Source organism: Neopelma chrysocephalum, unplaced genomic scaffold, assembly GCF_003984885.1.
Source record: "Neopelma chrysocephalum unplaced genomic scaffold, ASM398488v2 Primary Assembly neopelma1_73b, whole genome shotgun sequence".
Lineage (NCBI taxonomy): Eukaryota > Metazoa > Chordata > Aves > Passeriformes > Pipridae > Neopelma > Neopelma chrysocephalum.
The window spans coordinates 3,914,467-3,939,384 of NW_020897734.1; the positions used below are offsets into that span (position 1 = coordinate 3,914,467).

Consider the following 24,918-nt stretch of genomic DNA (forward strand, 5'->3'; position numbering starts at 1 on the left):
CAGTCACCCCCAGGCGCCCCTTCCCTTCCCGAACCTCTCCTTGTCTTCGCCCCCGATCCCCGCTTTCCCCGCTCCCCCTGTCCCCTCAGCCCCGCTCGCTCCCGGCCCGTCCCTATCCGGGCTCCCCGCGCTGTTCCCGCCCCCGGCGCCTGCGCCCAGCGCCGCTTCCTGGTGTCGGCGGGGCCGGGCCGGTGCCGGGGCGATGGCGGGGCCGGGGCCGGGGCTGGCGGCGGCCGCGGGGCTGTGGGCGCTGCGAGCGGCGGCCGCCGAGGTGCCGGCGCGCCCCGGGGCGCTGGAGGAGGAGATCGTGTCGGAGAAGGCGGCGGAGGAGAGCCACCGGCAGGACAGCGCCAACCTGCTCGTCTTCATCCTGCTGCTCACCCTCACCATCCTCACCATATGGCTCTTCAAGCACCGCCGCGCCCGCTTCCTGCACGAGACCGGGCTGGCCATGATCTACGGTGAGCAGTACCCCGCGGACCCCATCCCCGGGAAACCCCGGGAGCTGCCCCGAGCACTGCGAGCCCCGTCCGGACCGGTCCCGGCTTCGCTGGGCCAGCGGGAGGGGCTGGGTGGGCGCCCGGCCGCCCCCTCCCATGGCACCGCCTGTGCGGACCGGCAGCTCGCCGTTCCCTTCGGTTCCCTTCGGCCGAGGGGCTGCGACAGGGCTGGTTTGGTGGGCGAAGGGGTGCGGGGGTCCAGGGGGGTCCCGGGGGACACATCCCGGGTGCAGCTGGGTGCTGCCTTGTCACCGGGACCAGCCGGGCCGTCGCTCTGTCCTGGCGTGCCCCGTGCTCAGCCTTATCTGAGTGTTGCTGGAGGGAGGGTTGGTTGTTTTCCAAACCCGAGATACCAGAGGGCTCTCGAGGGCAGAGTTACTCCCAAGACTCTTGACAGTGAGGAGCTGGTCGGGTTTCCACAGGGAGCCTCAAAACCTCATCACTGAGCACTGGCAAGTCCCACTTACCTGCTCCAAGACTTGGGGCAGCACAGACCAGTTCTTGCACTGGTCAGAGGCTTTGCACTGGTCAAGGGTCTTGCATTCCAAGTTGGATGGGGCTCTGAGCAACCTGGTCTAGTTGAAGGTGTCCCTGCCCATAGCAGGGGGCTTGGAAGTAGATGATCTTCAAGGTCCCCTTCCAACTGAAAACCACTCTGTGATTCTGCTTGCTGGGACCAGAGGCTTTGTTTCCACCCTGTGTTTAGAGCATCCAGATTTCCAGAAGCTGTCCAAGAAGAGTGGAGAGGCCATTTGGGGGATGTTTCTGCTCTTTGCCATGCAGAGCCAGCAGCCTTGCATTCTGCCTCTCAGGGACCTGTGTACACGAGCTTTTACTTTTGGGTTTCCTCCTGCTGCTGTGATAGGAACTCTTGGTGAGGAAGCCTATGTGTGTTCTCACAAGAGGTGGAGCAAGGCTGTGGGTCAGGGGAGTGAGTCTGTTGCCATTTGGGTTTTAACAGTGGCCCGTGATTTAGTGAGGTGACATGGCCTCGTGAAGTGGCCTGAATCACTGTATGGAGGTGCCATAGGTGGCTCTGCCTGGGTTATCTGGAGTTCAACCAAAGTAGGACTGGGAGTTGTTGTGGGGAAGTGATTAACATGGTCAGGGATCCTTATCTAGAAAAGATTTATTGAGTCCAGGATTGAGAAGGCGTGTTCTACTGCATGCTGTGCTTAGTGTCTCTCCTCTGTGCTGCCCTTGCCCTTGCTGGTTGTGGATGATGTGTGACCACACTTGGTCAGAGCAGAATCCCACCTAGCAGAAAGCTTTGTTCTGAAGGCTGTAACTTGACCTATTCTGGCTGTTGGCTTTTGGCTTTTACGATCCTAAATTTCAGTTCATTTGAAGTGTCCTTCCAGATGAAGGGGTGGAGACACTTGCGTCAGCCCAGAGGCACAAAATCCTGGTCAGCCTTTTCAGATTCCTGCGAGCCATGGCTGAGGTGGGCGGTGGGCGCAGGTGTTGATGGTCTCCTGCCCAGGGCAGGGGGGGTCACCTCCCAGGACAGGAGCTGTGCTGTGGGAGCACGTGCTTCCAGCACGGAAGGTCTTCCTTCTGCTGCCCCAGAGCTCCTGACACGCAACTTTTTATTCCTTTCATGCTTTCAAACTTGCCCTTAACCTTGTTCTTCTTCTCCTGGAGTTTTCTTCCTCTTGATCCTCCATTCTCCCTGACCTACCTGAGTGCTCTCCCTGTTTCAGAGCACAGTCCGGGTTGTTTCAGTCTCCTGCTGATCCATGAAATGCATCTTTTCTGTCTGCTGTTCTGCAGACTGTGCTCAGAGAATTGCTGGCAAAATCAGTAATGTCACCTGTCTGATCATGCAGAAAATCCCAAGTTTTTCCCTGATATCAAGGCTTTTGGCTTCCCCATGGAAAAAGGGATGTGTAGTTTCCCAAGGAGTTTTTTTACAATGACGACTTAAAATCTTCAGGGAAGAAGGCAGGTATTGCTGTTCTGGCTCCCTGTATTGCTTTCAGCCCCAGAGAAGTTCACTGAAAATGTGGAAGGGCTGCAAAACAGACTCTGAAATCTGGGCAAGAGAAGCAATTTGCAAAAGCTTGTCTTTTTCTGTTTAAGAAAACTGACAACAACTAAGTCAAATTAAACTCTTGCATACAACTCTTCTGGTGAAACACATCAGTTTCCTTGGTGTCTGTGTTTTTACTCAAAGTTATAATCTCTTGCTCTGGGTGAAATTCTGTTTCACAAATCACACTGTCAGTTCAAAGTTGTTGTTCAAGAGCTGGACACAGGCTGGAGTCATTTCACAGTGATAGAAAACAGGTGTTTAGTACCCTTAAGCTTCATTCCAGTGTTTAAAATGAGGTTCCTACATCTGAGGTGCTCAGCGTTTAGGATGATTAATTGAATAATTTTGTTTCAGTTCTTCTCAGGGTCTGATGGTGGACGTGGCAGGATCTTCTCTAGAAGTTTAATTTCCTTGTACTTGTTTCCACTTGGCCCCTGGACTGTGTGTGTCTAAACTGCTTGTTGTCAGGATGCCTTCAGTTGCTCGCTGCATTTTTCTTTCCTTTCGGTGTCCAGACTAATGCTCGCCTGGGGATCCTGTCTGCTTCCATTGTTGTTAAGTGCTGGGTTGGTAATATATTAGTCTTCATTTAAAACCTTACTTCGGAAATGTTCAACAGCACCTTAAAAAAAAAGCCCATGGGCTTTTGTTCTTTTTAATGAAGTTGGGAGAAATGCAATGAAAATAATCTCTTGCACTTCGCATAAAAGAACTCAATTAATTTACCGGTTTTGCCTTCAGCTTCTCTACTCCTTGCAGGTTTTGGCTGGCAGCTTCCTTGGTGTCAAGTTCCCTCTGCTCAGCTCCCTCCCAGGGCTCAGTTTTGTAAAGCTTTTGGCTGTAAAAGCATGTTGATACTGGTGGACTGGCTCACGGGCTACTGCTTGGGCAGCCCTGTGAGTGCCAGGAGAGTCTGAGCCTTTTCCTAAGAGGCTGTCAGAGCCAGGATCACCTACACAGTCCCCTGGGCTTGGTCCAGGTACTCTGAGCTTAGGACTGGGTTCAGTGTCAGAAAAACCTTGACAGGTTTGTCCCAAGTGCCACCAGCGAGCATCGTTTGTTGGGGAGGGTTGTTTTGAGATCCACTTGGGCAGGAGGGGCTGCTGGTGGGTTTTTAATGTTGGTAGAATGCTTGGTTTTCAGTGGAGCAGCAGGATGCTTTCCCTACAGGGAACTCCGGTGGTATCTCTGAGTCGGGAGCTGCTGGGCAATGCTGGGTCACACTCGGTGCCTGGGAGATATTTGTGCACATGTGTGTTTGCACATGCTGTCCTTTCCTGCCCGGTCTGGAGAGCCCTGGGAGCCTCCCAGGCAACCTGTTACTGGGCAAGATAAAATCCTGATTTTGGGAGCCTCAAGCACAGTGGTCTTGCCAGGTACTGTAGGTTTATCTGTCCCTTTTCCCTTGCCCCATTCCTGGCCAGAGTGCGAATTTGGCTGTGTCTGGAGCACGGCTGGCATGCAGGGCCGGAACAGCTGCCTGGATAAGTGAGACAGTGAGGAGGAGCAGGGATGCTATCAGATGTAGGGCTGCTTTGGGACAGGGATTAAGAGTGGAGAGGCGGGTGAGTCAGGATCCCTTCTGAATTTCCAGCAGCAACGTCCTTCTGTCTGTCCCTCCTTCCTCCTATGTGGCCTCTCCTGTCACAGTGCTGAGCCCAGGCATTAAAGAGGTTGCTGGATGGGTTTGCATCTCAGCAAGTGCAGGCAACTGCTGCTGCTGCAGGGTTCTGACTCCTGCATGAAGCTCTAAAATTAACTATTTTTTTCAAGGAAAGACTTTTTAAAGGCCATTTCAGGTAGCTCTGGAGGACTACAAAACATGGTGTACTCTAACAGCCATAAGCAGATGTAACTAACCATTTGAAGCTCTCTTTATCCCGTTGAAGAGTTTTGGTTGTTTCCCACGGTACCTCGGGGATCATCATCTGGGTGAAAGGAAGACAGGGTGTTTTGTGTTGCTGCTGTGGTGCCGTGCACCTCCCTGCCACATGCTGTAAATACATGCTGTGGTGTCTTGATGTGCTTGACATCCTTGCCTGCATTCTATATGTTTATTTCTGGATCACGGGAAGATCACAGGAACAAAGAGGATAGCAGAAAAGTAAGCAATAGAATTCCCCTTTGGTGTCCCCTGTAAGTGATGCTGATGCAAAAGCAGTTCTCACAGTGTGATGTGCCCTGAAGCAGCTCTCCTTGCTGGAGCTGACCATGCCTGGTGTGCTGAGAGGGACCTGTTCTGCTGCTGTTGGGGTGATTCAGTGCAGGATAAAGCACGTGTTGAGCTCCTGGTTCATGGTGCATGGCTTAGCCTTTTAGCTCACCTGTGCTGCAGAAGTGCTGTGTTAGAGCAGGGTTTTGGGTGAAGTTCCCCAGTTTCAGCGCAGTCCCTGGGCAGAGCTGACTGTGTCACTGGGGTGGGTGGTAGGTCAGCAGTGGTGGGTCTGTCTGCAGACAGCTCCTCTGCCCCTGCTTATGGCCTGGATGTGTGCTCAGGTGGCCCTGCAGTGTGTGGCATCCCTTGGGATGGGAGGCAGGGGCTTTTCTTCTGGCAAAGGAAAAGGAGCAAATCTTGTCCTGGAAAACTTCCGTCAAGGGAAGAGAAAGCAAAAAGTGGGTGTCAGATCGGGAACTGGCTGCAGGAGATGCTGAATGCCCTGGGACCCCATGGTGTCCTGCCTGGCCACAACTCCTTCCCAGGCTCTGCTCCCATGAGATGGTGGCACAGAAAGAGTTGGGTGTTCCTTTCAGTCGGGGTTGTGCCCTGCCTGTAGGAAAGCACAGAGCAAGGTCTTAATTAAGGCAACAGCACTGAAGTGAGAACGTCCTTGGAGGCAAATGGAGAAGCCTTCAGAGTGTTGCGGTCTCTGTTTACTTCTCACATGGCTGAAAGCTTTTCATAAATGTGTGGTTCAGAGATGGGGTTAAGATCCAGGATTTCTGTGGCGGCTTGGGGCTGCCTTAATCAAGGAGTTTCCAAACCCCTTTGTGCTGAAGGCTATACAGAAAGGTGCCTTGTGGGACACTTCTCCTCCCCATCCTGCAGATGTCAAAAATCTCTGCCAGAGGAGCACTCAACACGCTGTGGGTGAGAATCTGGATGTGAGACCTCAGAGCACAAAAGAAAAATGCCATATAAATTGCTGACTTGCAGATTAACCCTATGATGCTCCTTTGTAGCAGCTGAGCTGGAGGCAGAGTTGGCTCTTGGGGCTGCCCTGGGGCTGCTGCTCGTGGTGCAGCACTGAAGCTTGCAGGGGCGAGGAGTCAGTCTGGGTGGTCAGCCTGGACTGGAAAACTCTCATGGTTTTATAAAAAAGGGGAGAGCTGGTGTGGGAGGGGGCTGTATGGTGCTGCAGCACCTTAGAAAGGATTCTTGCCAGCCTCAAAGTGTTGTTGTTGGTTGCTGGGTATTGTTTTTAATCCCCTACCAAAATGAAGAGTTTAATGTATTAGTGTCAGGTTTCGGGGTGCAATGTGCATAGTTTGGGCACATGTGAGCAGCACCTGGCCCAGGTGCCCAGCCGTGTTCTCACCCCAAGAGACCCAGTGTGCCCTCGATGTCAGCTGTTTGCTGCACTGGAGCGAGGGTCTGACTGATTGCTGGGTAATTAAAAGCCTCCAGGACCCATCCATGGCTGTGTTAGGAAGTCCCCATGAGCATGGAATGTTTGCCTGGCTGACGGGGGATGAAGATGGTTTAATTTCACATGGGCAATTATTTGGGTGGTGGTTGTGCTCAGGAGCTGAGCAGAGCATCAGGATCCCAGCATACCTGATGCTGCATCCACGCCCAAAGAGATCATCCCAGGAGTTTGCCGTGGCTTGTCTCACCAACCTGTGTCCCTGCCCAGGTGTCCTGGTCGGTGTGGTCCTGCGCTATGGCATCCACGTCCCCAGCGACGTCAACAACGTGACACTGAGCTGCCAAGTGCAGACCAGCCCTGCCACCCTGCTGGTCAACGTCAGTGGGAAGTACTACGAGTACACCCTGAAGGGGGAAATCAGTGCCCAGGAGCTCAACAACGTCCAGGATAATGAGATGCTGAGAAAGGTAAGGGAGTTGGCAACTGGAGAGGTGAGCGGTGCTTCCCACTCGCTCCATGGGGTCGGTCCTGGCTCTGCTGGATTAAGTGATTTTAGTTTTGTTTTTTTTAAACTTGTGATTGTGATAAAGCTATAAATTATAAGTTGAACACAATCTAATGAAACTCTAGGTTCAGCTGATCTTAATTTAAGCTGTACAGACTCTGGGATGTGTCTCTAGAAGATCCCAGAAGACACATCCTTGGCATTGACCCAACAGCATTTCACCTGAGGGGGGTTCAGGGTTTCCTCCATTTATTACTTTCTTATTTGTGTTTTGTCTTGCAAAGTTTTAACAAATCATTTTACTGTTGTTTTTTTTTTGTCTTTCTTAACAGGTTACTTTTGATCCTGAAGTATTTTTCAACATTTTGCTTCCTCCAATTATATTTTATGCAGGCTACAGCTTGAAAAGGGTACGTGCCTTTACAGTGCCGATGTTTTTAGTTCCTCTGCCTCCAGAGAATTTTTAATACTTGCAAGTGCTTTAATGCTTGCTCAGCAGGCCAGGATTGTGGAGGTGGGTATGGTTTTCCCCAGCACATGCAGGATTGAGGGAAGCAGAACTGAGTGCCCCAGTCATTCTCATCTGTCCCTTTGCCCTGGAAAGGGTCAGTGACTTCAGCTTTTTCCAGCATGGGTTTGCACAGGGATTTTTGAGGTCAGCCAGGCCATTTCAGCCATCCCTGCTTTCCAAACACATAGGAGTGTGGGAAGCTTTTAGAAAGCAACAGCTCTCTGAAATGCTGACTTGGAACGAGAGGAAAATGATGCTGTTTAGCTTGCGGGAGAAGGAAGGAGGAATGCTGCTGGGTTAGGAAATCAGTTCCCAGGACTTGAAACAGCATCTTATTAAATACCCAGGTACAAGAAAATGGTATATTCATGCTTATTAATGCTGCTTTAACTGCTGGTCTTGCAGAGTGCTGTGCTGGGCACCTCCTGCATGTCCAGCTCATGATGCCCGAGCTGGGTCCAAGTTGCTGCTGACACTGTAGGTGCCTGTGCAGGCTTGAAATAACTTGTTAGCAAAATATAATTCAGTTTTGGTGTTTTTTTCTACTTCTAGAGGCACTTCTTCAGAAACTTGGGATCCATCCTGGCATACGCTTTTCTCGGCACTGCCATTTCATGCCTGGTGATCGGGTGAGTAAATGGAGCTGGTCAGGTTCTTCCACAGGGGTTTGAGCTGTGCTTGGAGGCAATGCCTGAGCCTGGAGCTGCAGATGCTAATCCCAGCCCTGAAAGGTCTCACAGGCTCTGCTACTACTGCTCTGCAGCAGCAAATAATACTGTTTACTGTCCAAACTGCTGCTGTGTGGACAGAGTGGTTGCTCTCTAATTGCAGAGTGCTCTCTCAGCATCCCATGGTAATAGTTATTCATGGCAAGGAAGGTTTCACAGTTCTCTGAAGATTATCTTGAAAAACCAGCAGCTTCACATTCTTGAAAGCATAGCCCTAACGAGCTTGAGACACAAGAGCAGAAAGGCAGGATCATAAACACAGGTGCCTGGTGAGCACAGATGTGTTTCAAATTATTTATCCCTCTGTGCAGAGGGAGCTTGATGATTCCTGCTCTGAGCACACAGGCTGGGAAAACATAGCGTGTTTTCTGTTGGAGTCCAGCGGATTCAAGCAAGCTCAGCATCTGCAGTATCTGTTCCTCGCTGAAAGTTTTGGCCATTTCAAAGTCAGGCCGAGGTCATCCCACTGAATGGTGTTCATGTGAGCACTGCAAAGTGATAGTGGGATCCCACAAGCCCAGCTCCTGCTTTTCTTTAGCCATGTTATGCTCATTGAGGAGTTCTGGTCCCAGTTCCTCCCTGGCACTGTGTTTGTGGTTGAGTGCAGCAGGTGCTTTGCTGTGTATGGTCCTGCACTCACCTCTAAGATCATGGCCCTGGGGTTTCACCAGGCTCAGCTGATCCTGTTCCTTGATGTTCTGGCATTTGGATAACTTTTGAGGTTATCTGGCAAATTCAGGGGAATTGAGCCCATTTGAATGTTGTTTTAATGCGCTGCAGAGATGAGTAATTGCCTCTTCTAATCACCAGTTCCGTTGTGTATGGCTGTGTGGCGCTGATGAAAGTCACTGGGCAGCTCGGGGGAGACTTCTACTTCACTGACTGCCTCCTGTTCGGTGCCATCGTGTCAGCTACTGACCCAGGTGTGTTAAATTGTTATGTTTCCCCTCATATTACCTATATTTTGGTCTGTTTTGAGTTGTGGTGAAGAGAGGAAGAAAGTCTGAAACCTCTGCAAGTTCCCTCCTGAATTTTGGAGTTTAATTTATTTGTGGGATTCTTAGAGATCCAGTTTGTCTCTGTGTTTTTTTATTTCCTTCCAGTTTTGTGTAACATAGCTTCTCAACCTCTGATTTCCTGAATCCTTGTTTGCAGTGAAATCTCTCTTGACTTTGCTGGGTTTTGGGACAGGTCCACCCTGTTGCTGCCATCGTGTCCCAGCAGCTGATGCAGAACAAGATGTCTAATGTGGGGAAGGTTCAGTTTATAGTTTTAGTTAGTTGAGCTATTTTCTCCTGCTTACATTGTGACGGGATTTTGGCAGGGGCTAAACTAATTGAAATTAGATTAATGAAACACCTTAATGAGCAGTACTGAGGACAGTAGTAACATCTTGGTCTACTGATGCACTTTATAAATCAAAGCTATGAAAAACATGCCTTGTCTAACTGAATTGTACTTAGTTCCTGATTGCTTTTGTGTGGTAGCTGTTTATTTGTATGCTCTGACTTCATGTAAAAACACAAGACTGCAAAAAGGCCTCTCTTTGCTTCTGCCCTTTGCTGAGCAGGGCTTGAATTCCTTCCTTTGTAGACTGGCTACTACTTTTGAGAGCAGCATGGGGTGGCAGCATCACCCCCTTCCCAATGCTACAGTAGTTTTGTTGGATATTTTTAAATGCAGGTATTGGTCAGTTTTGCTTGGAACAGAGAGATAACACACCTGGATAAGCCAAGTCTTCTGCCCTTTTGAAACAAGTGTCATTTCCAGATGAATTGGGACTTTTACCTGTTCATTTTGACAATCAGTCATTTTTATTTTCAAAAGCAAAATGAGGAGCACCATGTGTATAAGCATATATGCAGGAATAACACTGCAGAGCACAACCTGCAGCACAACGTGGCAGTGGCCATGTCTGTCTGCCAGGAGGAGGTGCGAAATGTGCATTCCCCATGAGCTTGTAATGATTTATTTTTTATGTTTCCCTAAGATTTGCCAGGTATTGGTGTGACTATTAGTGCTGCTATTTTTATTTTTTAAAAAGTGATTTCCCAGCTTCCTCAAACGTGCCCGGGTTGGGTGTTCAGTTGTTCAGGTTGGATCAGGCCTTCAGTTCCCTGAGCAGGAAGCTGTTCCCATGTGGCTGCAAGATGGATTTTCCTCCCTGGAACTTAGCTGGGGAGTCAACATCGAAATGGGGGCACATTTCTAAAGTGGGGATCACCCCACAGAAGTGGTGGTGGTGTAGAAGGTCTGATGGCAGGTGGGCAGAGGCCAGGACTGTAGGTAGAAGTAATGCTCAGAAATTCTGCAGGCGAGCTGTCAGCGTCATATCCCTCCTTCAGGCTTTGAAACAGGAACAAGAAGATTTCACAGGTTAAAATGGAGCGTCTCCCAGGGCATAAAGGGGTTAAACCCTCCCAGTGTGCCCCAATGAGTCCCTGAGTGCTGTTTGAAAGGACTTTCACAGAAGTTTATTGGAATTATCTCAGCCCTCAGCAGCAGCCTGGCCTGTGCCTGATTGATGCACCATCTCTTTCTTGCTTTAGATGTTTTTGCAAGGCTCATACACAAAGCCTTCTGCTTTTCATTATCTTCATGGAGCCTCTGGATCACGGAAGGGCTTGAGGGTACTCCAATATCTGCCATGTGGCCATAAATCACAGAAACTCCCACATGGGGTCTGAGCCAATGCCTGATTTTTTTCCAGTCATGTCTGAAATGTTACACATCTGTGCTGGCACTTCCAGTGTGTCACCCTGTGTTGAATCTGTGGATTTATCTCGGAGTATTAGGAATGGAAGGAAAAGGCAGTCATTGTTCTGGACAAGCCTCATCCTCCCGGTCTTCTGCAGGTGGAGGAAGACTCTCCCTGATGCTCTGAGCTGACGGCATCCCAACAGCTGGATGGCTCTTGCCATCATGGTACCGGGGTACTGGCACCATGAGCTCAGACCCCCAGGAAGGTCAGAGCAGAGCTTTATGTCTGCCTGCAAAAGATTCAACAGACCAGGATGTGTTTTAGTAAAAGGAAGAGGAGGGAAATGATGAAGCAAATCCAAATGTGAAACAGCAGAAGGAAGACTGTCAAAGGGAGCACGGGGGGCAGCTGGCACCATCACAGCAGAGTGGCACAGATGTGCAGCGAGGCAGCTTTCTAATAAGGGACGTTTTGTCTTTGATTACACCAAAATAACAGCACCTTTTGAACGTCTCTCTATTTTTCTATTTGTCAGTGACTGTCCTTGCCATATTCCATGAGCTCCAGGTTGATGTTGAGCTGTATGCCCTTCTCTTTGGCGAAAGCGTCCTCAATGATGCCGTTGCCATAGTGCTGTCTTCGTAAGTGTCTTCTGTTCTTATTTTTAATTGTTATGTATGTTACGTGTCAGGTGTTGAGGGGGGAGCCACCTGGCCTTGCTCCTGTAAAATAGGAGCAAGGGTGTTTGCAGGAGCATATTAAGTGTCCCAAAAAGCTGTAGTGACCTTCTGATGCATGTCCTCATTGCAGACTTGGGATTACAGGTTGTCCTTACAACTTCCCCCTGCATGATGGATAGTTCTGTTTTGCTCTTATGGCCAGTTGACCCATCCATAAGAAAGTTTTTATGTCCCTCTGAAACAGGAAAAGCACCATGTCTGCATTTCAGCCACAGGACCCCACTGAAACCCCTTGCTGATGGCTTTTCTTTTGCCTGCCTTCATTCCCATCCACAAATATCTGCTTTTGTTTAGGTGGAAATAGCTGGTAAAGCAGCTGTTTCCTTTCTCTCCCCACTTTCTGTGCATTGAGAAGGGGGTGCTTCTTACAGCTGGAGTTAATGCCCTGGACTAAACACAGGGGAACCTTGCTGCCTTTCTAAAGGATGTTTTATATTCTTTAATATTTTATGTCCTCTGCATGCTGGACGTATTTTATCTGCTTCTTCACTGTGTTGTCATTGCGGGAATTTGTTTGGAAATATATAATATCTGCAATGGTGACAGCTTAACATGTAGCTCAGACTAATGCAGAAAATATTTCTGGAATACTTGTCACTCCAGCGTGCTGGTTGTGTGGGTTTTACTGGAGGCAGCCAGTAACTTACTGTGAGCTGTGAATTGCCACCTGCGTAAGCTGTGTTTACTGAACTGAGTGTTTCTGTTGGGGTTTCTGGAACTGTTTGTATTGCTCACTCTGGCTCTCGTGCTGGAAGTGTCACCGCTGGTGCGAGGGGAAACGCTGCACAGCCACATCGTGTTTCAGAAGTGATCCTGAGTGAGGAAGAGACAGGGTCTCCCAGCCTGTGCTGGGAGGTTCTGGGTGGGAGTGGGTGGATTCAGCGTCAGAGTAATGGAATTTGTGGTGGATCACATGTAGGTGGTGGCACCATGTGCAGTGATTTACCTCTTGCACTGTTTTAGTACCAGCTTTGTAGCTGTTGCTCTGATTTCCTGCCTTCCTCTCTCCACAAGCTGAGCTCAGTCCACCCCCTCTACAAAACAGGATGATTTGCACCGAGGCAGCAGCTCTGAGCTCAGTCAGCAGTTATTTAATTTTGCTGCAGAGTTTTTGGGCTGAGGGGCCTGGCAGCATGAGACGCTTCTCAAGGGCATCTCAGCAGTTGTCCTCTCTCTGATTTAAAGCTTGCCCTGGTCTCTGTCTTCACTGTCAACCATAAGCAGTGTAAGGCAGCCCCAGGCTGCACCACAGGTATCTCACATTCAGTGCAGGTAGTTCAAGTCACCTGGACATAACCATGCTTGGATGCAAGGAGGAGGTGAGGGTCTCTTGTGCCAGGGAGGAGAGCTCCTCCAGGAGCAGTCCATAGCCCCTACTTATGGTTCCCCTTTTTTAAATTTAGTTTGGCATTTGCCTGTTTCACAGCAGTGGCATAAGTGGGTGAACCACACGGGGATGGTTCTGCTCCCACAAGCACAGCAGGACCTGCTCCCCAGTCAGGAGCTGTTGGGAAGGTGAGGAAGTAGGTGGTTTCTGGGCAGGTGGGCTGTGCTGTTGGAGGAGCTGCCACCTGGGTGACAGATGGTGGTGGGTCCCACCCTGTTCCAGGGTGAAGGGGGGCTCCAGCCACAGCTGGATGAGTGCATGGGATTGGTGATTGCCTCAGGGAGTGCTGTCAGCTCCTTGCACGTGGTTTCTGCCAGGAGCTGGGTGCTCCAAGGCCCCTCTTCTCCCTGCTTTCAGCCCCAGACAAATGTCTGTTCCCGTGCTTAGAGAGCAGGATCTGTGCCTTTCTGTTCTTGCCTTGTGCTGCCTTGGCCTGGCTTGGCTTGCAGCAGCAGGGAACTTGTTGCAGGATGAAGAGGAATTGAACCCAGAACTGAAAGCCGGTGGGCAGTGAGGTGCTGGGGCTGCGGTTTGGGAGCAGTGGGGTAAATGCAGCCACAGGGTCTCTACCTGCTTCTTCCAAAGGGAGGTTACACAGAGACTAAACACCACGGGGATCCCCGTGGGCATATGGGGAATAAAGGGCAGCTGGCAATAATGTCTTATTAGCGATGCAAAAAAACAAAGCCAGAAGGAGAACTGTAAGAGATTAAAACACAAAACCAACACCCAAAGAGTTGGTTGTGGAGGGGAAATGAAACCAGTCTGGATTTAAAAAAAAAGCCACAAAACCCCAAACCCCAGAACAAGAGCACATTGGTGAATGGGAAATAAAAAATGGGGTTGATGAAAGGAATTAAATCACAGGAAGAAATCTGCAGCTTGCAATGTAAAAGGCAATGCAGAAAAATGAGATATATTAAAAGCAGGGAAGTTTAGCAAAGGAAGTGACCCATGATATGTTGGAAAGGGGGGCAATGGCATTCTTGTTGCAGAAAAATGTTGGTGTGTAGTTAGGAGAGAAAGATGCAGGATGTGTGTGCAAGGCAGCATAACTCAGCAGGTTAAACAGTGTTTAAAGTTCACATACAGGGGTTTTAAGAGAGCCAGCCAAGGAATTGTTAACTAGGAAGTTAATGTTTTTGGTAAGTTTATATCAAAGAAAGCAATGTAAGGAGTTTATGAATGGGATTTAGGAGCTGGATAAGGGCCCCCCGGTATCTCAGCCTTTCCAGGTAAAACAGTGGAATTGCTCATGCGAGGTTCAGCTCATCAGGACTTGGCAGGGAGCAGATTCAGTAATGGGATCAGCGTGGCAGACCTGTTTGCCATCTCATCACAAAGGTCTGCTGAGGTTTGGTGGGTGAAGAGAATAGTGTTCTGTTGTGAATGGCACAGTGCCATCTGCCTTGCTACCCTGTGATATTGCACTTCAGAGCTCAGAGCAGTGCAAACTAAATGTAGTGCATGTTAAATGTGGCAAAACAGCAGAACTTACAGTTCTCCAGGGGATATTCACATGAGCCGCCTCGGTGGAGTCAATGGAGAAATTTAGGCTTCCCACTTGAATGGTTTGTGGTCCCACAGCGCTTGGCTTTTACAGAGAGCTGGTGCCAAACCCCCGAAATACCATCATAAATGACAGATCACGTGAGGGACAGGCTTTGGTCTGATGCTCTCTAGGAGTAAATGCAGAGCCATGCCTGGGAGGGGTGGCTGAAATGCAGACAGCCGGTGGTAGGGAAGGGCATCCCAAACTCCCCGGGACAGGGTGGGCATGCTGCAATCCCAGGGGATTGCAGTGTTTCCCTGATTCCTCAGGCTCAGTGGCTTCAGCAGTCGTGGCACTTTGCAAAGCTCGTGTAGCACCGTGAGGTGCCTCTGCCTCCAGACTAAGGAGTGTTTTGTGTGTGCTTTCCCTCCCTCTTCCAGTTCAATAGTTGCGTATCAGCCAGCAGGCGACAACAGCCACACGTTTGATGTCACGGCGATGTTCAAGTCCATCGGGATCTTCCTGGGGATATTCAGTGGATCTTTTGCAATGGGAGCAGCTACTGGAGTTGTGACAGCTTTAATATCCTTTTTGTTGTTGGTTTTTTTTCCCAAGTGTTTGCATGAGAGCTGCTTCTTTTGCTGTGCTGCATCTCACTCAGATGTTTCATGGGTTTTTTTCCCTAAATTAACAAAGGGCGGTGCCATGGCCTTTTTAAGGGCAGGCTGCATAGTGTTGATGGGATGCACAATTAGATTTGATATGCTCTTAGCCTGCAGTGTCCCTCCAAATTGTCCTTAACCATCTTCAACGTCACCAAGTTCACAAAGCTTCGGGAGTTCCCATTGCTGGAGACTGGCTTGTTCTTTTTGATGTCCTGGAGCACATTCCTGCTGGCTGAAGCCTGCGGCTTTACAGGCAAGCTCCAGCACAGCCCTGCCTTTGGGATGGAGATCTGCAGGAATGATGGGGCCACTGAGTTTTGCTTCTTCCAGTATCCATTGCAGCCGGGGTTCTCCCTCTGCTTGAAGAAGTTTAATTTCTCTGGGTTCTGGGGTTACTGCGTTAAGTCCCCTACACTACTGGGGTGTTGCTCAGCTCCCTCTTCATGACCAGGAGTCTAACATGATGCTCTGCTCCTCAGGTGTGGTGGCTGTGCTCTTCTGCGGGATCACACAGGCCCATTATACCTATAACAACTTATCTACAGAGTCCCAGCACAGAACTAAGCAGGTGAGAACTCCTCAGCCCCCTTCAGCCTCTCTGAATTTCAAGTTGAATATTCTTTCCTTCCCTCTAGCCAGAATTAGGTGCATCTGTCTTCCTTACAGCTGGATTTTACTAGGGTTGCTTCTGCAGAAGTATTTATTGGGTGATGGATGGGCAGACGTGCTTTTCTTGTTATATCTATATTATGTCTAACTCGCTTTTAATTTGTTTTTCTCTTTCAGTTGTTTGAGCTTCTGAATTTCTTGGCAGAAAACTTCATCTTCTCCTACATGGGACTTGCACTGTTCACCTTCCAGAACCATGTCTTTAACCCTACCTTTGTGGTGGGGGCTTTCGTATCCTTTGGAGCCCATTTTGTAAGACAAAAAAAGAAAGGCAGAGGTGCCTCATTCCCTCTCATGTGTTTTTCATTCAAATGAGTGGGTTTGGTTTTTTCCAATGCAGTTTAGCTTTATTTTTAGAAGGGGATTTCTGCCATGTAGTGATGCCTTTGCTGGTTATTTTAAGAAGATAAGGAGATTCTTTTCCCAGTTTTTCTGTTTTTTTTTTCTTCCCCCCGTCTTCTCTCCTTTCGTGGGCATTTGAATCAGCTGCTGCAGGGACTCATCATTCAGTGTGACCATGATGCTGATGCCAGGCTGTCACGTGGCAGCGTGGCACCACGAGGGGCTGGTTTTGCCGTTTATTTCCTCTTTTCTCTCTTAGTCCACTTTGTTAACCCTGAAAAAAGCCTTTTTTTGGTCAAACAGCACAGTTAAAGCTACAGTAGATGCCTCTTAACGATGTAATGAGAAAGGATTTCCACTTCTGCAGGCTGATGCTAACGGGGACAAGAGATTGGCCCTGGTGTGTCTCAAAAAAACAAGGATTTTGAAGGAATTTTTTTTCATATCACAGGGAAGCCAGTTAAATGTGCAGAATTATTTTCACCCTTTGCATGCACTTGACACAGGTTCATACTGATAAATAAAACATTGTTACTTGTCAGTGTGGCCCGTGGGTTTGCAGCAGGCTCAGCTGGATTTCTGCAATGAGCTTTTGTGGGGTTGCAGTGGGGTAAGGGAGATGTAGAGCAGGGAAATGCCATTTGGGTGGTTATATTGGAATTTTGTGCTGTGGCTCTTCAGTGGGAGCTGGCTAACTCGCTGATGAAATAGCTCATTCATGAGAGAGATCACGAAATACGTCTCTTATGCAAATTCATGGTGTTCAGGAAAGAACATAAAAGCTGGAAGCATTTTCCACATTATTCGAGGCTGCACTGAATACTGGCTCCAAGATTATTTTTGCCATCTGGGTGCTGGTATTAAAAGACTCGGCTTCAAAGATAAAAAGCAATATGAAGGGGCTGGTGATTCTTGTATCTCACAGGCTATGAAAACAGAAAGATTATTACTTTTTTTTTTCCTTCTGAACTGCTGCTGCTTTCATTTTGCTGAATAATCTTTGGGAATGGGACTTGGCTTAAAGCTTCAAACCCAGCTGTGAAGTGTGGCATGCCAGGGAATGTCAGAGGGGTTGTCGTAGCTGTGATAACTTGAGCTTCACAGAAGACAAATAATTCTTGGGGTGGAAAATGGACCTGGCAGGGGAAAGCATACAGTGGAAATGGTGGTTTTTCTCTCCTCTCACTTGTCTAACACATCCTTTTATCATTTCCCTTGTTTATTTGTGCTTGTCTCTGTATGATACTCCTGAATTGCAGTGTGTGCTTTGCTTCAGCGAGGCAGTAGCCTGCTCTCCTCACACTGCTGTGGCACTTGGAGCTGGGTTATTGTCCTTGCAGCCCGACAACCGGCATTTATGTGGCTCCCCAGCGTTTCTGTCAGGCAGCAGAAATTGGCTCTCCATGCAGGTGGGATGTGGTGGGAGACACAGGAAGAGCAATTTCCTTAACATGTGCAAATACAGCTTGCTATCTTCCTAGGAAGAGCTGCCAATATTTACCCACTGTCATTTTTACTGAATTTGGGGAGAAGAAATAAGATCGGAACAAACTTGCAGCACATGATGATGTTTGCTGGTATGTTACTGCATCCTTGCCTCCAACCTGTGTGGCCCATTGGCACCTCCTTGCCCCTGAGAACCTGGGAATATTCCTTATTCAACTTTAAATCTCTTATGGGCAACATCTGGAGAGGAGGCTGGGCAGGAAAGGGCTCCCTTAGGCTGGGGATGTAGGAACGAGCTCCTCCTGCCCCGCTTTGAGTGCATGGCATGGGGCAGGAGCGATGGTAAAATCATCACTGTTCTTCTCCGGTTGTGGATGTGCCATCGAGGGGCAGGACCAGATGTGGGGCAGCAAGATGCAAACCCCACTGGCAGTGGGGGTGGGCTGTTCTGCCCCGGCTGCTGCAGTGTCCCTTCCCTGGCAGGGCTGCGAGGAGCCATGGCCTTCGCCCTGGCCATCCGCGACACGGCCACGTACGCCCGGCAGATGATGTTCAGCACGACGCTCCTCATCGTCTTCTTCACGGTGTGGGTGTTCGGCGGGGGCACCACGGCCATGCTGTCCTGCCTCAACATCCGGTGAGTGCGCGGGGCTCTCCTGCCACAGCACGTCCTCTCCCTCCTCCTGCTCTTTGGTTAAGGTGCTTGGTTTTAAGAGACAAGAGGAAGATCGCATCCTTCCCCCCCTGGAGCCCGGCACGGACCCTCCTGGCACTGTGTGTGTAACCCTGTGCTTGTTTTCCCCTCCACAGGGTCGGTGTGGATGCGGATCAGGAGAACGTGGTGAGTGAATTTCACTCTGCAGAGGGATCTGCACTGCACCCGTTGGGGCAGGGGTTACGTCGAGACCCTGTGAATGCCCATCTGTGCTCCGCTTCCTTCCAGCTGTAGGAGAGTTTTTAGCTCTGCCAGTGAAAGAGTTTGCAGTCAGTGGGAGTCACAGCTTTTCTGTGCTGTCTGGGGTTAGAATGAGCCTTGCTTTGACTCATCTGGAAAGAAGAACACAAGTAATGCTGGACTGTTTAGTCAGTCCACGTTGCTGCTGCAATAGACTGATCTCTCCCTTGCTGGATTTGAAATAAATCCCAAAATGAGCATGACATGAAGGCTCTCTACCTCATCCAAGCATCCAGGGCAGTACAGAAACACCATTTACTGACTGGTTTTATGTAGCATCTTCTGTCCCACTTTTACCCATGGATACCCTCAACCCCTCCTTTGCTCCCTGTTTCCTGTGGGGGGTTATGTGGCAGGCCCAGAACCACCGACCACACTGAGCTAAATGCTGGAGCCTTGGGAGTTTTCCTGCTTGTTAGCTCTGAGCTGTCTCACTCATGCATCTGCAGCCTGGTCGTGCTGTGACTGTGGCTCTCCTTGATTTCAGTGTGGGTTCTGTGCCTTGGAGGTTCATTTTATTCAGAGCCATTTATTGGGCTGTTCACCTCCTGGAAAGAAAGCATCAAATGCTTCAGGCAGCCCAGAGCCATAAATCTGTAAGCCAGATTTCTGTGAAATACATAATTGTATTCGTAGTCCTCTCCAAGTGGTTTTATTTTTTTTTCTCTGACTAAAAGGAAGCCTGGAGTCCCCATAACACACAATTATTTGCATACAGAAATCTCAGGCGAGATCTGATGGAGGTTGAACCTGTCAGTCACTATTAAATATGATGTCTGGATGGAGCTGCTGGCTCTGAGGCACTTTGAACCTTGGGGCCGGATACTGGAAGGCTCTAGCAGAAAAATGGTCACTCTGTGCTTTGATATCACCTCCCTAAGGCTGCTAAATGCTGCTAAATGCAGAGTGTGAGCTGGAAGCACCTTCAGGCTGTTGTGGTGTGAATGTCCTTGTACCCACTGAAACCCAAAGCTTTCTTCTGAAGGGACAGTGGGAAGGTGTGTCTTCTTATGTCCCCTGGGGATAATCCAGTGTCCTGTGGGGTCTCCTAGCCCTGATCCAGGTCATTGCACGTAGCCCTGCCCCTGTTTAATGTTTTGCTCTTCCACAGGGTGTCCCAGAGAGCGAGAGGAGGAGTACGAAGGCCGAGAGCGCTTGGCTCTTCCGCATGTGGTACAACTTTGATCACAAGTATCCTTGGATGGTGGTCGGTGTGTGCCTTGTCAAATCCCACTGCCCCAAGCAGCCCTTGTTGACTTGGAGCATGACTTTCTCCCTGCTTAGCAGAGGAGCTTTCCCCTTACACTGCTGGATTTTGGTTTGCACCTACTCATGTCTGTGAGAAATGACCATTTCCACCTGCCATCAGTGGGAACGCAGAGCCAGCTCCATTCAAAGCTGGGCTCTCCAAGGCTGCAATCCCAGGGGGTCCTTGATCCCAGTGGCTTCTCATTTGCAGCCCTCTTGCTAAATCTGTGCCCCTCCTCCCTTTCAGATGCTGTGCTATGATTTAGGGGAGGAGTGGTGTCCGTCTGAGAGGCACAGGCTGATGGGACAAGTGATGCTGCTGAGCATCTTACCAGGGCTGTGTCCTGATTGGCTCATGTTCTGCTCTGTTTGTTTGCATTCATGTTTCTCATCCCTATAATTTTTGAGCTTCCAGGCACTTGTGTTTCTTTCTTTCCTGTGATTTCCTCGAGACACTGATTCCCTCACTGCTGCCATCCCACCCCTTGACTTAGCGCCATCGCCCTGTTCCTGTTTCTTCCTTAACCCTCTCCATAGCTATCTAAAGCCTCTCCTGACACACAGTGGTCCCCCGCTGACCACCACACTCCCGGGGTGCTGTGGGCCCGTTGCCCGGTGCCTGACGAGTCCGCAGGCGTACGAGGTGAGTCCATCGGTGTCCTCTCTGTCACAGGGTTGGTGGGGTTGATGTGTTTATCTTTCTGTTGTTACTTTTGGACGCTGCTCTGCAGCATTGACCTGGGAGCCAGAGGGGAGATCAGATATTGGGGCTGATGGGTGAGCTAATTCCCGTGAGCGTTTTGCTTTTCCAGCCCACTGTTTGGTCATGAAGGGATTTGTGGTGTATTCGTGGTGGTTTCTCAGTGACTGGCTCAATGAAGCTGCCATGGCTGTCCTTTCCCAGGCCCAGCTGGGGGGACACACAATTTATCATCTCCTGCTTTCTTCTGGCGTTGCAGCTGAGCTATTTCTGCAGCCCCTCCAGCTGCATTGCTCACAACCAGAAAGATTGCCAGCATTGCCATGCTCAGGAGCCCCTTGCAGCAGCAGCTCTCCATGGCAGGAGTTTTCTTGCCCTGTCTGCAAAGTATCAGCATCAGGTTCCCTGACAAACCAAAGGTGTCTGTGGGGGGTCAGTGATGGGGTTTCTGTGCTCAAAGGTATTTTGGTCCTGTCAAAGCCGCTCAAAACTGCGTTCCCCATGTATCTGGGTATGGCACCAGAAAGAGGAGAGCTGGGAGAGCCCTTTTAGTCAGTGTGCAGAGAAATCAGTGTGTGGTGCGAGTCACCTGGGCTCAGAGATGTGTGTGTGGCGTGTATTGTTGTGGTCACGGTGCAGCAGAGTCTGTGGTTCGGTGCCTCAGTCTGCTCCTTCACCATCACCGTGCGACTGCAAACAGCTGTTCCAGAAGAGTTCAACAGCCCTTCCCTCCCGTTTGCTCCCCAGAATCAGGAGCAGCTGAAGGACGATGACTCAGACCTCATTTTGAACGACGGGGACATCAGTCTGACCTACGGGGACTCCACTGTCAACACCGACTCGGTCGTGTCCAGCGGGACGTCGCGGCGGTTCGTGGGGAACAGCTCGGAGGACGCGCTGGATCGGGAGCTCGCTTTTGGGGACCATGAACTCGTAATCCGGGGAACGCGCCTGGTCCTGCCCATGGACGATTCAGAGCCCCCATCAAACGTCCTGGATAACGCAAGACATGGTCCAGCATAAGGTTGCTCGGTTTAATTGACAGTAATATTTGCATATATGATCAAGAAGTATGTACTACCTAAAGTCTAATGCATGTCTCAAAATGTCTAAGCTGTATAAATATTATTTATATGGTGTCAGAAGAATATAAATATTCTCTGCCAAGCACTTGTAAAGAACAAGCTGCAAATTTAAGTTAAAAACTGTGTTGACTGCACTACGTAGGGTGGAACTGTTTTAGCGTAAGAGTCTTTTGCACACAGTGAGCTTCGTTAGTGTGTGATTTGATGAAGGGTTTAGTTCCCAGCGGGTAGGTAAAGGAGCTGACTCCCTGTTCATCCTTTGAACTTGGGAGAGGAGGGTAGGGAGGTGCTGGCGAGCAGTGGAAATCGCTTTCTAGTCAGATGAGGATTGTTGGGGTTTTTTTTTGGGTCTCTGATTTTTGGATAGTCACGTTTGAAATATCAGTAAAAAATCTGCCCACAGACCCGCTTGCCAGGCAGTGGATGGTGATAAACTTGTTCACTTTGTGGGAACCTGGAGACTTTTTCTGCTTTTTAGTGACCGTCTGCCCAAGCCCTGCTTTAGTGAGCTCATGGCAGACCCCGGCCAAAGCTGACAGCAAGGCCTGTGGGTGTCTGGCTGCTCAGACGGGAGCAGGAGAGAGGGATGGTTGCTGTCTGTAATCTGTTTAGGAGAAGGAGGTGATCCCACAGAACCAGGCATGCACAGATCTTAGGGCCAAGTCCATCCTTCAGTTGTGGCTCAAGCAGCTTTCTAGAACCAGCCATCAAATCCTCAATTGGCAATTAAATGTCGCGTTTGGGAAGCGACCGTGTCCTTGTGCGAGCGAATCCCTTCTCCTGCAGCCACAGATGTAGCCCAGGTGTGCAGAGCTACTGCAGCTGCACCTGGGGCCACGGAGCCCAGGCAGCCTCAAACATGAGCTTTATGGCTGCAGATGGACACGGTACCTCCGGGGCTCTCCAGAGGCACTGGGCATCCGGGTGGTACTGAAGGGGAGCCGTCCGTCCGTCCGTCCGTCCTCCCACAGAGTCGAAAACCATTGCACTTTGTTTGGTAACTCCTCAGCATGCTGTGTGTCTGCAGAACCCACCCCACCTTTCTCATGTCTCTTTTACCATTTAATGAGAAATGTTTGCGAGTTGATTTTTTTTTTTAAATTTTAATTTAAACTTCTGTTTTCCAGGAAAGAGCACAGAACAATTTGCGATTTCACGCTAGTGTTAAAGGATTTATTCTGTAGTTATAGGAATGGCTAAAGGTGCAGTGAAACTGTTAACCCTGACATCCTTTTTCTCCTGAAAAGGAGGAAATCACAGAAATTTACTGTATGTCATTTTATTGTCTGTTTTATCTACGGTTTTGCTATACAAACCTTTCAGGGTTACTAGTGCACTACAGGCCTGTTCTGGAGTTAACCCTCTCCAGAGGGCTTAAACAGAGGTGTTTAAAATAAAAATATATGAAAAAGAGCCAGGTGAGTTCAGACACTCACAGCTCACATTAGCTGTCCTTGGAACAAACTCTGCATCGCTCAGGATCTGACCCTGAGACCTCAGAGCAGTGTCCCCATGCCTGTTTTCCCCAGCACCACCTGAGAGTTGGAGGAGACAGAAATCCTGAAATTTCAATTATATATGTATAGTTGAGAAAATAAATTTACTTGTTTTTTTTGGTTTTTCATTTTCTCAGGTCTAAGTAACATTGCCTTAAAATTATGGATGTGAAACCAATTATTTTGGCAGTTTATCCCCAAGAAAATGCTTTCTTTTTCCTTCAGAACAAAATGTATAAGTGTTGCCATAGGAATCCCCTGGAAGGGGGGTAATGCTCTGTTTATATTTGGATAGGGCATCTTCCTTGCACCTGTAAATGGCATCCTGCTGTTAACATTGCTGTTGGATTAGCGCTGGCCTTTGTTTCCTACTATGCAGGAATTCCATAAAGTGAGTGTGCATTTTATATGATGTCTGTGACTTAACTTCATGTGTTTAAAAAAAATCCAAAAAAAAAGAAGAAAAAAAAAAAGTAGGAACCTGTTGATTTTAGGTTTACTGCATCACTTCTACATCCTGTTTTTTGTTTGTTCTGCCTTTTCGAAGAGGTATGATAAATAACTACCTCTTGTTTTTTCCTGTATCGCCTGACTATGAATTCAATTTACAAATTGGTGCAGCTGGAGGTGCAGAGCAGTTCTGCTCCCCCTGACAGCCCGTGGTCCCATCAGCAGGGCCCCAGCAATGGCAGCACTGGGCTCCCTCCCGGGCACCCCCAGCTGAGGTGCAAATTCCCACCCGAGGTGCCCCGGGGTGATGTTTTACCATGGCTGTGGTAGCATTCCTCTCTTTCTCTGACCTTTCAACTTCAATAATTTACCCACTCACTGTAAGCTTGCCAACACATTACCATAAGCCTCAACTTTTGACTGCAGTAGCAGCTCAGTTAGTACATTAAAGAAAAAAGAAAGTTACAAATTATAATTTTATGGGTTACCTGTGAACTCTTATGATCCATACATAGTACAACCAGGACTGTTTTGAAAAGCCTTGGTGAATGAATGAATCTAAGCTCCAGTTCAGGAGACATTTAATAAATGACTTGGATTCGTCCTCAGCTGATTGTTTTCTTTGCTCTGCTGCAGCAGAGCATCCACAAATGCGTGGCTTGCAGATGTAGAGCCCTGATGTTTGTGTGCTGCAGATGGAGTTAAAGGTACCTTGGAGAACTGGGGCCTGAAACCTATTGCCAAATAGATAAGACAGCCCCGAGGAGGCAGTTTACAGCACCCACGGAGATTTAGAGATGGTGCCCTTCTTCTGTAAATTGAATTTTCATGGTTTTTGCACATGAAAAAGCATTGTAGGTAAAGTTATAATTTGTACTGGTACTGTCGATTTGTGTGGTAATGGCATTAACCCCGTAGCTGTGGTGTTTGTGCAGCTGATCTGTGATAGCTGATGATCACTATTGGACCTTCTGTTTACACTGACTAAATCCTTTACTGTTGCGTTGTACTGTGAAAGAAGGATTATGGGCCTATAAAAGATTTTTTTTTTTGGTTTTTTTTGGAATTGTGTGTACCGTTTCATTAATTCACATGGAAATAAATCTGTAGCAAAGTGACGACGTGCCACTCGACCTTCTCAGACCGGTTTGTTCATGGCCCTTGGCCAGTGGGTAAGGAGGGCAGCAGCCATGGATGAGGATGCTGGACCCCAAGGTGGGCTGGGCCGCACACTCCTACCTTCCCAGCTCCTGGGGCACAGCCCAGCCCTGGGGCCATCCTCCTTCTCAGGAACAGAGAGGTGGACAGATACTGTTTGCTAAAAGCTGCTGCAGCTCCCGGGTTCCTCCAGGAGCAGCAAACCCAGCTGGGGAAGCACTGCTCACTCTCACCTGCCCTGAGGCAATGGGTGGACCTGTGTGAGAGGCATCACTATGGAGTGTTTGCAAAATCGAGACTCCTGAGCTTTCACAGGCTTTTATATCCCATGGGTCTGTGGAATTTGCAGTTGGGCTCATGGCTGGTGATTCTGCCCTCTGTCTCCCGCCCATACCATTTTTTGGCACTCTGCTGTTGGAGCAGCTGAAGAGGCAAGTTGTTCAAATGCTTTACAATCCTTCAGTACAGAGGGCACCTCAGAAACTTCAGGAATCTCTTTTTGAGGGCTTTGATTCACA

General features: G+C 49.1%; 1 protein-coding gene across 1 annotated transcript; it reads left to right on the forward strand.

The window, feature by feature from the left end:
* The first annotated feature begins 187 nt into the window (after positions 1-187).
* Positions 188-24,368, forward strand: SLC9A6 (solute carrier family 9 member A6). Its single transcript, XM_027687268.1, has 16 exons — positions 188-461; positions 6,390-6,589; positions 6,960-7,037; positions 7,691-7,767; positions 8,677-8,789; positions 11,103-11,208; positions 14,627-14,768; positions 14,999-15,104; positions 15,331-15,419; positions 15,638-15,751; positions 17,328-17,439; positions 17,792-17,945; positions 18,119-18,149; positions 19,375-19,454; positions 20,049-20,154; positions 20,959-24,368. Exons 1-16 carry the CDS (start codon positions 203-205, stop codon positions 21,232-21,234), a joined length of 2,043 nt encoding a protein of 680 aa, XP_027543069.1. The 5' UTR covers positions 188-202; the 3' UTR covers positions 21,235-24,368.
* The last annotated feature ends 550 nt before the right edge of the window (positions 24,369-24,918 follow it).